The sequence below is a fragment of the Macrobrachium nipponense genome, chromosome 28 (assembly GCF_015104395.2).
Source record: "Macrobrachium nipponense isolate FS-2020 chromosome 28, ASM1510439v2, whole genome shotgun sequence".
Classification (NCBI taxonomy): Eukaryota; Metazoa; Arthropoda; class Malacostraca; order Decapoda; family Palaemonidae; genus Macrobrachium; species Macrobrachium nipponense.
The window spans coordinates 35,963,303-35,977,739 of record NC_087217.1 but is presented as its reverse complement, the minus strand read 5'-3'; the positions used below and the strand labels follow the sequence as shown (position 1 = coordinate 35,977,739).

At 41.9% G+C, this 14,437-nt stretch overlaps 1 protein-coding gene across 1 annotated transcript in view; it reads right to left on the bottom strand.

Annotated features, from left to right (window-relative positions):
- The window catches only part of LOC135201156 (general transcription factor 3C polypeptide 1-like), a gene marked incomplete in the record, with an annotated part of 923,347 nt that overhangs the window by 701,731 nt on the left and 207,179 nt on the right, over positions 1 to 14,437 (bottom strand). The window contains 1 exon segment of the mRNA XM_064230032.1: positions 6,535 to 6,858. Coding sequence (XP_064086102.1) covers positions 6,535 to 6,858 — 324 coding nt within the window.

The following is a 14,437-nucleotide window of genomic DNA, read 5'->3' as shown; positions in this document are numbered from 1 at the left end:
GGATGAGGTTGCTTGGGGTGATTTTCATAAAACTGCCAATGCCTTTCATTTTTCATACAAATGCTGGTTAAAGACCTAGGTAGCCTCTGGAATCTATACCAGCTCCGAACCACAGCGACGCATGTAATGAAGATCCAGTGGCACCTCATCAGCATCTACAAGCATGCTCTCGGTGGGAGATGATTTAAATGCTCCAGTACATAATCGTATTCCTCCATGATGAATTGAGTTGAGCATTTTAAGGCTATTTGGCTTCGCAGAAGTGTACACCTCACATCCATAACTTAATTTTGAAAAGACCAAGGCTTTATATAATCTCAACATCTGAGTTCGGTCTGCACCCCACAAAGTGTGAGACAAGACTTTCAGCAAATTCATTGCTTTCAAGCATTTTGCCTTAACATATTTCAGATGTGGAATCCAAGTCAGCTTACTATCAAAAATCAAACCAAGAAACCTTGTTTCACCAACACATGGAATTCTCTGCCTATGAATGAATAGATCTGGATCAGGGTGGATTCCCCTTATACGACAAAAGTGCATAGTTATCGTTTTACTGGCAGAAAATCTAAAACCATTAACCTCAGCCCATTTTACTATATTATCAATGCAGAGCTGAAGGCGGCGTTCAGCTACTGCCATCCTTGATGCTGCAAAGGAAATTGACAGGTCATCTACAAATAGGGCATAGGTTATATCTGGGGGAATTATTTTAGAAACCCCATTGATTACCAAGGCGAACAAGGTTACACTTACAAGGACACAGGCAGAAACGGTGCCAGGTGTGCCACATGAATGGCAGAAGAAGGCACACCCGGTTCTTCTGTCGCACCTGCAATATATAGCATTTTGCAGGATCGGGGAGTGTGACCGCAAGTACCACACTGCGGTCATATATTGGAGTGCGCCTGCCCAAGGGACAACGAAGGGCGCAGAGGGCTGCCGAAGGGCGCCGGCCCATCAGCAGTAAGGGCGCGCGTCTCCCTCCTCCACATGTACCTCGTCATGTCGAGAGGAAAAAAATGCAAGACTCTTCAATGGAGGAGGGAGAAAACAAGAATAGAACGAAGAGTCAGGATTACGAGCGAGTATTCTGCATTGATTTTATATTTAGTTTTATATTTATTACAAGTTTTTATATATCTGTATTTATTGGTGTTTTGTATATTATTTCATTTTATGCAAAAAAATTTTTTTTCACCTGCATTCTTTTTAGTTATGTATTCATACCAGAATTGAAAAAATGTAAAATATATACATATATATATATATATATAGATATATATATATATATTATATATCTATATATATTATATATATATTATAATATATATATATGTATTGGTATTTTTGGGTAAGCAAAAAATCTACCATTCTAGTGATATTCAACCATTTACCTTCATTTTGAAACAAATTGGAAGTCTCTAGCACAATATTTTGATTTAAGGTGAATTTTTGAAAAAAAAAAACTTTTTTTATGTCCAAGCGCAGTATCTTGGCCAGAAATCTCAGAAATGTTTGAGTCACTTTTTTGTAATATTTGCACCATTTTATATGAGCTGTTATATAGTTTTATATATGAAAATGTGCACAATTTCACGTAGAATACAACAAAAAAATAACTCATGGTTGTCGCTTATATCACTTTTTAAAAAATTTGCATATAAATCACGATAAATAGAAAAAATTCAACATTCGGTCAACTTTGACTCGACCAAAATGGTCGAAAAACGCAATTGTAAGCTAAAACTCTTTGTCTAATAATATTCAATCATTTACCTTCATTTCGCAACAAACGGGAAGTTTCTAGTACAATATTTTGATTTATGGTGAATTTTTGAAAAAAACATTTTCCTTCCCTCCGTGTGCGGTATCTCAACCGCAAATCTCAGAAATGTTTGAGTCACTTTGTCATAATATTTGCACCGCTTTATATTAGCCATTACATAGAGTTTTATATATGAAAATATGTGGAATTTCATGTAGAATACAGCAAAAAATAACTCATGATCGTAGCTTTTAATTTTTGAAAAATTTGCATATAAATAACAATAAATAGAAAAAATTCGACATTCGGGCAACTTTGACTCGACCAAAGTGGTTGAAAAACGCAATTTTAAGCTAAAACTCTTACAGTCTAGTAATATTCAATCACATACCTTCATTTTGCAACAAACAGGAAGTCTCTAGCACATTATTTCGATTTATGGTGAATTTTTATGTCCGCGAGTTACGAATTCATGTATCATTTTGTGATAATATTTTCTCTGTGTTGCTTTGATCGTTTTACAATTTGTTATATACCAAAATGGTTGCAATTTAGTGTACAATACAACGAAAAAAATTACCTCATTAGCTTTAACCATTTTGCTCTCAGCGCGATTTGTATACAATTATATATGAAATTTTTTTTAGTGCTGTCATATATTCCAATATTTATATATGATATATTTTTTTCATTTCTGATGGTTGCATAATAAACTTCAGGCAATGACAAAAAAAAGGAGCCAAAAGTGGACTCTTAATCTTGAAAACTAAGCATGCTGTGATTTTTTTTTTAAACTTTTTTTTTTCCGCTTCGGCGCTCACTCCCGAACCCCGCCGGCATATGGGAGACGATTTCTGAAATACCGGCTAAGCGTTTAAGGGTTAATACCCAAAAAGGAATACAAAATTCAAAATAATCATGATTTATTACCATTGTCTTCGTTAAAAGAGAGTACACGTTCGAGTTTCATCTCTGACATACGCTTGCTTTTAAGTCTTGTTTTTCTGTTTCAGCAAGAATTTTGTCATGCCAAAGAGGAAAAGACAAGGAAAACATCTCGCTACCATACAGAAGAAGAAAATTCACTCTATTAAGCCGAGTTAGTGCAGCAGAGAGTGTTGCATAGGAAGGAGTGGCCCGTATTGCTTGACGCAGTGCCCCAGATTATGATCTATGAGCAAAGGGATCTTCATTTATGATTAAATTATGATAAATAACAGTTTTGGTTTATTAATACCCCAAAAGAAATATAAAATTCATAATAATCATGATTTATTAACATTGTCTTTTATGAAAAAATACAATGAAAAACTTTTGAACACCCGTATCTCAAAACTATACTTATTGACCTTCAAATTCTAACTTCTTATTTTTAAAGCTATAGAATTGACATTTGGTATATACCTTAGAAAAACACTAGAGAACAATCAAATGAAGCCCTTTTTCCATTTTTTTGTTTTTTTCTTCCATTTTTTCCTGAACAGCAGCATCAATGTGCAGTAAATGTGCCTTTCTGTCAAAATTAGCAGTTCCAAAGGACCTTTATTCCTCACACCCTTGGCCTCTGGAACAGTTGCCCTGAACATGTTATCCAACTGGAACTCAAAAGTTCAAGCAAAGATACAATGCACTACTACCCTAAAGCAATTCTCATTGTATTTTAAAATTTACTTACATTTTTCTCCATTTCTTTATTAACTTATTTTATCTCTGCTAATAACTGATCTCTTCTTTCTCTATTTCCTATTACCTTCTGTTAATTTTTCTAAGTCAACACCATTTTCTTTAGAAGCTTGAATTTTTAAGTTAATAGCAACTGTGGGCATGTTTCATATGAATAGGGTTTATCTTCTGAATAACAATAACAATGAACAAAAATTTGTAATATGTATTATGAATACATTTTTCCTTTTGTTTCCACCGACACTTAAAAGTTTTTTACCCACTACTTACACTGCATAACACATGGCTAGTGCAGTAGATGCAAAGTCATCAACAGAGAGAGAGAGAGAGAGAGAGAGATCTTTACATGTAAGAGAGGAAGCTACCTCTAAATTGTTATTGACTGTTACTATAAAACAAAATTGAGATACTTCCTTGTAGAAATCAAATCTCCTGAAAAATAAATAAAGTTTTCCACTTTCTTTCATGAATCTATGTTTCTAAACAACCAAAAAGCTTTTCACTATATACTGATGTTAAGGAGCTGGCCTGTGTCAGCTGCCCTACAGCAAAGATCTGCCAAGTTTTTTCAAAGCAAACATTTCTCCCATGTTAGCTAAGGAGAAGCAATTGATATGTCAGATTTTGGAAGAGGATCCAACAGGAACCAGCAAAGCCTTCTCAACAGGGACCACTGAGGCCTTCTCACTGTATCACACATCCTTGGACACTTTAACTATCTCTACTTATTGTGGTCTGGATTAATCTCCTATGAGGAGTCTACAACTGTTTATGTCTTTTCTTTCTCTGGTTGTGACAAGATATGTTAGGGGGCTATGGTTACTCTGGAAAGTATTCGACAAAAATAAAAAATCAAACTAAGTTTTTTTGGTTGATTATGAAAATTACATTTAACCTATCCTGATAAGAATAGTTATCCCAGATGAGATTATCTGAACTTTAAATGATTTTAACTTGATGAATAACAAATATAACAAATTCTTTGAGCTTCCAGCTTTGGTGGGACAAAAAACAATGGTTTTTGTCCCACCAAAGCTGAAAGCTCAAAGAATTTGTTATATGTATTTGTTATTCATCAAGTTAAAATCATGTGGTATAGGTTCAAGCCCTGAGTAGCACAAAGACCCAAGTTTGTCAATTCACTCAATAGGTTGCATATTTTGGTGTCTTGGATTAAATTTTTTTTAAAAAAGGGAATGCCTTCCCCCGACCTTAACCCTTAATGGACGAATACCATTATATGAGTAGCAATAACGAGTTTTGGGTGGTATACATTCACTCATGGGGAGCACCAATATTACGCGCCATAGATTTGGGGGAATCAGGCGGGAAAGAGGTGCCATTATTCACTAATGGCTCAGATCAACAAAGCAGGTAGCTCATGAGTGTGATGGTAATTGCTTCATAGCAAAGAAAGATAAAGGAAAGGAAAACGCATCTTTGAGAAGTTCTGCAACAAGGAGCCATTCGTGCCCGTGTTGGAGGTGCCTGTTCTCGCGGTTGTTCTGGAATCGTCGAGCGTGTCGTGGAGCGCAACACACACCAAAGTGTCGGGAGGAACGCAGCGAAATATGATGCAATATTCCTTCGAGAGTCTTCTAAGAAGTTCCGGTAATCTCGGGAGTCTGTGACGCTTGCCGTAAGCCCCCACCCCCAGGATGCCGTATAAATACGATGGATGAAGCAGGAGAAAACAGAGTTCATCATTTAGTCACAGAGAGATATCCTCAGTAAGAGCCACAGATCAGATTATCAGTGAGAGATCAGCAGCAGCAGAGATCATCCAAGAGAGATAAGAGAAAAAGGGACCGACGAAGGATCAGAAGAAAAGTTGCTCGAGAGTTGGTTGAATTTTGGTCAAGCCATCTTCAGGAGTGGACAACCGAGTTATCTCGACGCTGAGCAGACTTCAGAGAAGAAAATGTCCTGCTAGAGGTTTTGGGGAGTTCCTGCCTTCCAAGTATCAAGAGTAGACATTATTTACTGCAATACGGAGTCAAGAGGACGTCTGCAATCGCCGTTCTCCTTTTGTGAAGCCATCGCTTTGAGTCGCTAAACTAAGCAGCACAAGTATTTGAATTACCTCACTGTTCCCCCAGTTCATGCAGTGTAAGATTTTGCCTTTTTATGTAAATAGGAGATACCATTCTGCATTTACCTTTGTTAGTAAGCTTGTAAATAAACCTTTGTTGTGTTAGTGTTTCTTTCTATATTCGTATCCCCAGTTTCAACTGTTGGTGTTGAAATATTTTTTTTATTTATTTCACATCGAACCTGAAGCGGACCTCTCTCTCAGAGGCCGTAACAATGACTTAGTTGTGATCTTGACTTCTAGGGGACAAATTGTGCCTCTCTTCCTCCCACAAAGTCTTTTTATTTATTTATTCATACCCAAAGGTTGCTGTTCATTTTAGTTCTTATCTTTTATGATAGTATGTCAGTTGTAATTGTAATTTGCAAAGAAAAGTGCAAAGAAATATTAGAAAACACATATAATCAGTAAAAGTTACTGCAACTTTGATCTCAGTAAATTGATGTAAATATTTGACAACAAATATACTAAGAATTTGTTACTGATTTTAGTTCTAATCTGTTTTGATATTGTGTGAGCTGTAATTGTAATTTTACAAAATAAAATAAAATAATTTATAAGAAAAAACTTGTATAACTTGGTAAAATTTACAATGAGCTATCTTAAAGCGACAGAACTCAGTCTCCCTGGCCTGGGTTCCTGCATGTTTTTTTTAGCCTGGCTCTTAAAAGGTTAACAGCTACTAATGCACATGGAAACTTAGGGAGTTCGGTTAAGGATATGTGGTTTTTAAAAATAAAATCTGTTGTTCAATACAAACCCATCAGTTTACATGGTACAAAAAGGGGACAGATGAAAACTTACACCTGACAGTATTGAGATAAATAATGCTAAATGCAAAAGTAAGAAGACTTCATTTCATATCTAATCCCATGAAGGGTAAAGTAGACATAAATTCCATAAACCACAAATTATCTTAACCCATTTCACAAACAGAAAGTTCACATAAAGAAAACACAAAAAGTGATTTCCATGGTGTTATATCTCTCACCTGCTGTGAGGTTGATGGAGCAGCTTCCTGAGCCCTACTTTCCTCAATCATTGCCATCATTTTTTCTCGTTCTTTACGGAACTCTTGAGTTAAATGTCCTGTGCGTGCATACTTATTAGAAACATATCTTGACACCCGTTGCCTTCCAACATCCTTCATTAGAGAATGGACAGAATTACGTCGCTGTAGGTTACGACAGATGGTACGTGAATCCAGTTTTGCCTGGCCCAAAAAACGGGCCATATCAGACTGTGAAACACCATCAGGTCCAGCTTCTTCTACTATTTCATAGGCCTGCTGTAAAAGACCAACTTTCCAGACAACCTGAAATAAAGGAACATTACTGCCTCATTATATAGCCACATATATTATTGGAATTATAATTATCCATTACACTAACATGGACATGATTATCACAACAAAGTATGTAATACAAAGATTTCTTTCATATAGAATTTTTAACATTATCATTTAGCAACCAATTCAGTTAACAAAATTTTTAAACTTTCCTTCCAACTTTACTAAAATGAGAGATTTTCTAAGACAATTTGTATTTTTCATAGCTACAAACCTGATGTCTTAACAATAGGATAATTTCTAGCGCCTAGCTGGATCCGGTTAAATCGCAGATGAAAGCAAGGAATCTTGTGAGATCTGGCAACACGTGTGTATATCGGGTGAAGGATGGTCAATGACCACGCATCTACACCACCACGTCAGTCTTTCTTAACTCAGAATGTCTTAGCAGACAGATGGGCGGCTAGAGCTAGGCAGTACAATGTTAAGACTTCAGGTTTGTAGCTATGAAAAATACAATTTGTCTTACAAAATTTGTCATTTGTTCATGCGCAAACAAACCTTCAGTCTTAATGATAGGATAGACTTATACTACTGCTAATAATGTTTTATATCAATTAAAGTCTGCCAGGGGCCCGTTTAACCATTTTATTTAGGTTATTATAGACGGCGTCCCAGACAGCTTTGTTCCCGAGCCGCCTTGCGCAGCTCGCTCCCACGTGTTCCATTGTTTCGTGCTACACTCGGTTTTCTATACCGTTTGTGCTTGAATTATATAGCAGTACATTATTATTATTCTACTGATGATGCATTATTGACGTATCATTTATGTAATTTATGTATTTTTCCACACGGGGGTTGTTTAAGAGTTCACTCTAAGCTCGTGTAGCCTACGTCGTTTCCTTCAGCTCAGAGTTCATGCATGCATGTTCTTTTAGTTGTCAGGTCTCTATGTTAGGCTCCCTAAAGGACTCAGGTCCTTTCCTTTTGGTCCTGAGCTACCCTGGTCACTGCCCTACGTTTCTACATATCAGCATAGGCCAGCTGCTATATGTTGCTAAGGTCGCCCTCCTTTCTCGGTTGGTCTGATCCAGCTTCTCCAGGACTCTTCTTTCTCTTCTCCATCATATTTCTTCCTTCTCCCCCGTGTTTTGCTAGGATGTTATCGATATTCATGCTTTTCGAGACGGTTCAGGCTGGCCTAAGCCACCTCCTATCGCATGGTCTTTCTCACCACGTGGCTCATCCCACGGCCGAGAAGGTTCCAGGCGAACGCTATGAGCCACCCAGCGTCGGTCCCCCATGCTTACTCCCCCCTCCAGGGGGGAGATACGCTCGTTCACGTTGTCCCTGGCAACCGATCCGAGCTCCCTCCCTTCCTCCCCCCACCACGCGGGGGATACAGGAGTTAGCTGGAGGACACTCGACGCCAGCTCGGCTCCAAACTACTCTCCCCATAGAGTACCAAGGGGACCCCTGCCTGGCCGAGTCTCGGTTGGCCACCAGGCTCAGTTACGCTCAGCTCTCCTTGGCTCTCAGGCCGCGCTCCCCTACCCCGAGTCATCACCCTCCCCGCTCCGGCAGATCAGGGCTCCGGCATTGCCAGGTCCCAGGACCAGTGACTATGGGCGAGCTCTGGCAGCATTTCAATACCTCATGCATGTTTACGTTTATTCTTAACATCCATTATTTTAGTATTTAAGTTGGCGGAGACTCCGCTCCACATCTTGGTTTCACCACCTACTTATTCTAATTTTAAGTTTTTACGACGGGGTTGTCCACCCCGCCATTCATTATTGGTCCCCTCCTGCTCCTTACCCGCCGTCCCAGTACTCCTCGCTCCGGCATATAGGCTAGGTACTACTCCTGTTTCAGTGATCTTTTGTGCTCCGGCAACGCCGGAGACACACTGATTCAAGTTTTACCGACCCTATCGGACACTCACCACGTTACATGGCTGAAGAGCAGGTAGAGACTAATTATTATTATTATCTGTTAACTCCAGTGCTTTCCGGTGTTATGATATATCACATCATGGACTTAGTCCAGGATGTTAGTGTTGATACTTATGTATCATTTCACTTACAGGTCACCCACTGTATGGAGACAGGCTGCAACGCCGTGCTCCAAGACCCCTGTGGGCACGAGGTTTGCCGGACCCACGCTACCTGTGCGATCCGGTATAACGATTCGTTGGTTTGGCACCACAAGAGCTGCACGATCTGCTATGAGTTCGTGGATCAGATCTCCTCCAGGGTAAGTAAAGCTCCGGATGCTAAACCTTGACATATTCACTTCAATGACCAATAAGATTCGTGATATATCAATCAGCATATATTTTAAGTTAATCTTAAGTAGCCTTAAGTATTAATTCTAACCCTCTCTTTCAGGGTGTCCAAGAGATTCGGGACGCCGCCTTGACCACCTTGAAGGCCTGGGTTGGTGGCTTTGGACGGAATGTCATCAAGGGCCAACCCTACATTCTGTCCAAGAAGATGGCCACCCTCATCTTCCCCGGCGGAAAGAACGCCTCCTACGTGGACCCGGAGGCGGCAGCTCCTCTGATTGCCACCATCCAAGAGCAGGTCGCACTAGCCTCAGAGGAACCAGCGAATCAAGAGGTCCTGCAAGAAGTAGCAGCGCTTGACATCAACCTCGAGCCCATGACGGTAGACGCCACAGGTAGGGATGTAAGTGAGGCAGGTTTAGTAGGGGCTCAAGGTCTCCCCTTGAGCCCATCTAGAGCTTCTTCCCCTACTTCTACTTCTTTCCAGGGATTCACCAGGGATGGGCAGTCGGTCAGACCGAAGTCCGCCCTGGCGATCCCTAAAGTCAAAGGTAAGCGTAACTTTAAATCGCTTCAAAAGACTCTGTCCAAGAAGTCAAGTTCTAGCAGCGCCCATAAACTTTCGGCTCACCATCCCGGAGTGGACAAGGCTAAGCTCTTCTCTGACCCTGAGCCTTCAACCTCTACAGGAACCCGGACACCTTCACTGCAAATATCTCAGCCAATATTATGCAGCAGATGGGTAGTCTGGTCGGGAACTTAGTACAGAATAAGTTCCAAGAGATGATCACCCATATCTCATCTTCTTTGGAGGAGTCAGGCCAGTCAATCCGTGCCATCTCGGAGAGACTGGTCACTCAGGAGAACCTCATTGCAGGTCTCCGAGAAAATCCTGCGACAGGTCTTGCACAGCCCGGCATGGTAGCCCAAACTATGCCGGACTCACGTACTCTCCCTACCTTCACGGCAAGCAATCCCTGGAGGATTTCTTCGCACGCTACTTCGTAGACGGGATGCTGACGTTGGAGGGCTGTGGAACTCGAAGGCTTGAGGACTTCGAGTTCCATCCGGCAAATCTACAACCCCCCTTCATCGGCTATGCCTGCCTTACGGAAGCGGCGATGAGGAGAGAAGACAAGATCCCGAAGGAGACGGTTATCCTCTCCCGGGATCAAGCTCAACGTGAATTGCTTAGAGCCTGGAGGAGTGGCAATGCAACAACACCAGGGTCCAAGCCTTTAAAAGCGCCTTCACGATGTTCACCGTGGACGCGGAGACCCCCATCCCGTTCACATCGAAGGTAGCAGAGCTTACCTTACAGGCCGCAATGAAGGATGAGCCAATGCCGCAGCTCCGGGAGACAGAACAGACATCCCTCCTGCTCCCCGGAACAGAAGATCTATGGTTAGATCTCCCGGCCACCTTTTCGGTTCGGAAACTTAAACCAGACTGTGCCATCTCTCAGTTTAGCGAGAGACTACCCAGGCTTCCGGATAACCTCATCCAAGCTGAATTCGACGCCAGGATGAGATTGTCCAGGTCCCTCAATACTCTAGTTATGACAGAGGTATTGGCTCTGATCTACAGAGAAGAGCCGCTATTCAAAATCATAGCAAAGTCACAATTGTATACAATGCAATGTGACTTATATGATTTCGTCATAGCTAGACGGAATTGTCGGAAACATGTCCTGGCAGAGGCCACCATCCAACATGAGCCTAATAAGCTCTTAGCTTCTTTCATCTGGGGTGCTGATCTATCCCCAGAGTCGGTAGTGAACTTAGTTCACTGCGAGGCAACCAGACTCAATCAGAGTCTGAAGGTTCGCTGGGGATTGACCAGCAAGCGCAAGTCGGAATCGGCCGCATCAAGTAGGAAAAACAAGAAGCCTAGGAAATTCCAGCCTTTCCAGGCTCCCCAGCAACAGGCAGTGATGCAGGAGGTTCCGGTATCACAGGTACCGCAACCGTCCACCTCCAAGGCACAGCCACAACAGCAGTTTGTGCTGGTGGCCCAACCTCAGCACGCACAGGCTTCGACCTCCTACTCTGTCTCCCCGACTTTCAACCCAGTATTTGAAAGCCAATCCTTTCAGCCATTCAACAGATTTGGCAGGGGTAGCAGAGCTAGAAGTGCCTTCCGCCAAAGAGGCAGCGGAAGAGCATCTAGCCGAGGTAAGAACTTACGAGGAGGGAGCGGGACACGCCCTTCCCCCAAGCCACTGAGAATCCTCAGGTAGGAGGGAGACTGTTCCTCTTTCGTCACAGATGGAGGTTCAGTAAATGGGCCCAAAGTATTGTGTCCAAAGGTCTAGGCTGGAGCTGGATCAAAGGTCCCCCTCCCTCCAAAACCTTCCATCAACAACCAACAGCGGAATTGATAGAGTAGGCTCAAGAACTCCTTCAGAAAGGAGTAGTGTCAAGAGTCAAGCATTTAAAGTTTCAAGGTCGCTTGTTCAGCGTGCCAAAGAAAGGCTCAAACAAACGAAGAATAATTCTAGACTTGACCCGTCTAAACTTATTCATTCGTTGCGACAAGTTCAGAATGCTGACCATCTCGCAGGTGCGGACCTTACTACCCTGTGGGGCCGTCACCACCTCTATAAATCTTACAGACGCATACTATCATGTTCCAGTAGCAAGACACTTCTGCCCGTTCCTGAGCTTCAAGCTAGGGAACCAAGCATTCTTCAAGGTACTAATGCCTTTCGGGCTCAATGTAGCCCCCAGAATATTTACAAAACTGGCGGAGACAGTCGTTCAAGAACTCAGGTCTAAAGGAATAATGCTAGTAGCGTATCTGGACGATTGGCTCGTTTGGGCCACAAGCATCGAGGAATGCCACAAAGCAATGGTCAAAGTAATCCAGTTTCTGGAACACCTAGGGTTCCAGATATAAACAAGACCAAATTCCCGGCTAACACCATAGTCTCGCTTTAAGTGATTAGGCATTCAATGGGACTTGAACTCCCACACTCTATCAATTCCGTCATTGAAGAAGAAAGAAATAGCCAAGGCAACCAGACAATTTCTCAAGAGCAAACAGGCATCCCGGGGGAACCAGGAAAGGATCCTAGGCTCTCTCCAATTCGCTTCGATAACAGACGTTCTGTTAAAAGCAAAACTGAAAGATATAAAACGCGTCTGGCCCTAAAGAGCAAACAACAGATCCCGGGACAAACTAGCCACTGTCCCGGCGATCTTACGGAAACGGCTCCACCCCTGGACGGAGGTAAAGAATTTGTCGAAGACAATTCCCCTTCAGTTCCCTCCGCCGGCACTAGTTATTCACACAGATGCATCACTAAGCGGCTGGGGAGGATACTTTCAGTACAAGAAGGTACGGGGAACCTAGTCCCTTCCATTCCGCCAGCTTCATATCAATGTACTGGAAGCTATGGCATGTGTTCCTCACCCTGAAAAAGCTTCATCCAGCCAAGAAGTCTCATATCAAACTGGTGCTGGACAGTGCAGTGGTAGTACACTGCATCAACAGGGGAGGCTCCAAGTCAAGCCATGTGAACCATGTCATGATAGCCATATTTTCATTGGCAGCCAAGAACAAATGGCACCTGTCCGCCACCCATCTAGCGGGAGTAAGGAACGTAATAGCAGATGCGCTATCTCGTTCAGTCCCACTGGAGTCAGAGTGGTCCCTGGACAAGCAGTCATTCAACTGGGTCTGCCAACAAGTCCCAGGGCTTCAGGTGGATCTCTTCGCCACAGAGTCGAATCACAAACTCCCGTTATGTGGCTACCAACCTGGACCCTCTGGCTTATGCCACGGACGCCATGGCTATTAGATTGGAATCAGTGGAAGAAGATTTACATCTTTCCTCCAGTGAATCTTCTCTTGAAGGTTCTGAACAAACTCAGGACGTTCAAGGGACACTTTGCTCTAATAGCCCCCAATTGGCCCAAGAGCAATTGGTTCCCACTACTACTGGAATTGGGACTCCGACCTCAAAGGATTCCCAATCCCAGGCTATCACAACTAGTACAAACGAAGACTGTGTGCGCTTCCTCAGGGATTCAGAAAACCCTAACTTTATGGATTTCATGAAGTTTGCGGCAAAAAGGGATGCCAACATCGACCCTCAGAATATCCTATTCTTAGAATCGGATAAACGAGAATCAACCCTACGTCAGTATGACTCAGCAGTTAAAAAACTAGCTATATTCCTGAGGAATTCTGAAACCCAAACCATGACAACCAATCTGGCCATATCCTTTTTTAGGACACTGTTTGAAAAAGGTTTAGCAGCAAATACTATTACTACTACTAAATCTGCACTCAAGAAAATCTTCCAGTTTGGATTCAAAATACTAGACCTAACAGACTCTTATTTTTCATCTATCCCCAGGGTCTGCGCTAGACTCAGGCCATCAGAGAGGCCCAAGTCTGTGTCATGGTTCTTAAATGATGTTCTCAAACTGGCCTCAGACACTGATAATGAATCATGTGACTTTTTACCCCTCCTGAGGAAAACATTATTCCTTTTAAGTCTAGCTTCAGGAGCCAGGGTATCTGAACTGTTGGCTCTATCTAGAGACTCTGGTCATATAGACTTTCTCCCTTCAGGAGAAGTCTTACTTTCTCCAGATCGTCAATTTCTAGCTAAAAATGAGGACCCACTAGATAGGTGGGCCCCGTGGAAAATTCTCCCACTTCCACAGGACCCATCCTTATGTCCAGTTACTGCCCTAAGAGCATACCTAAATAGGACAGCCCTAACATAGACAGGCCCTTTATTTATGAGGGAAAAAGGTGGCACTATTTCCTTAAAAGGAATTAGGCAACAAATATTATTTCATTAAACAAGCCAACCCAGAGTCCTTCCCTCGGGTACATGACATTAGGGCAGTGGCTACCTCTGTTAATTACTTTCAACATATGAATTTTGATGATCTGAAAAAGTATACAGACTGGAAATCTCCAACAGTGTTCAAATGCCATTACCTCAAGTCCTTAGAAGCACTTAAATTCCCAGCAGTGGCAGCGGGAAACACAGTTTCTCCTGACACTGCTTGAGTAGTAGTAAGTAGTTTAAATCTAGATCTCTCCTTTCTATCTGCCTCACTGACATTCTTACCGTGGCTCTGCCACCATGTAGCCTTTGTCGTACCTTGGATGCCATGTTGTACATATTTGTGATGTTTCCTTGTATTTTGTTTTAGGATTAATCACACTTTAATTCAATACTGTACGTAATTTTAATGTTAACCATATTATACTGTATTTACTCTTAAGTTTTCAGTTACCTTTGTTATCCAGTTTGTAACTTTATTCTTAGATTATACCAATTAACCTTAATTGTTT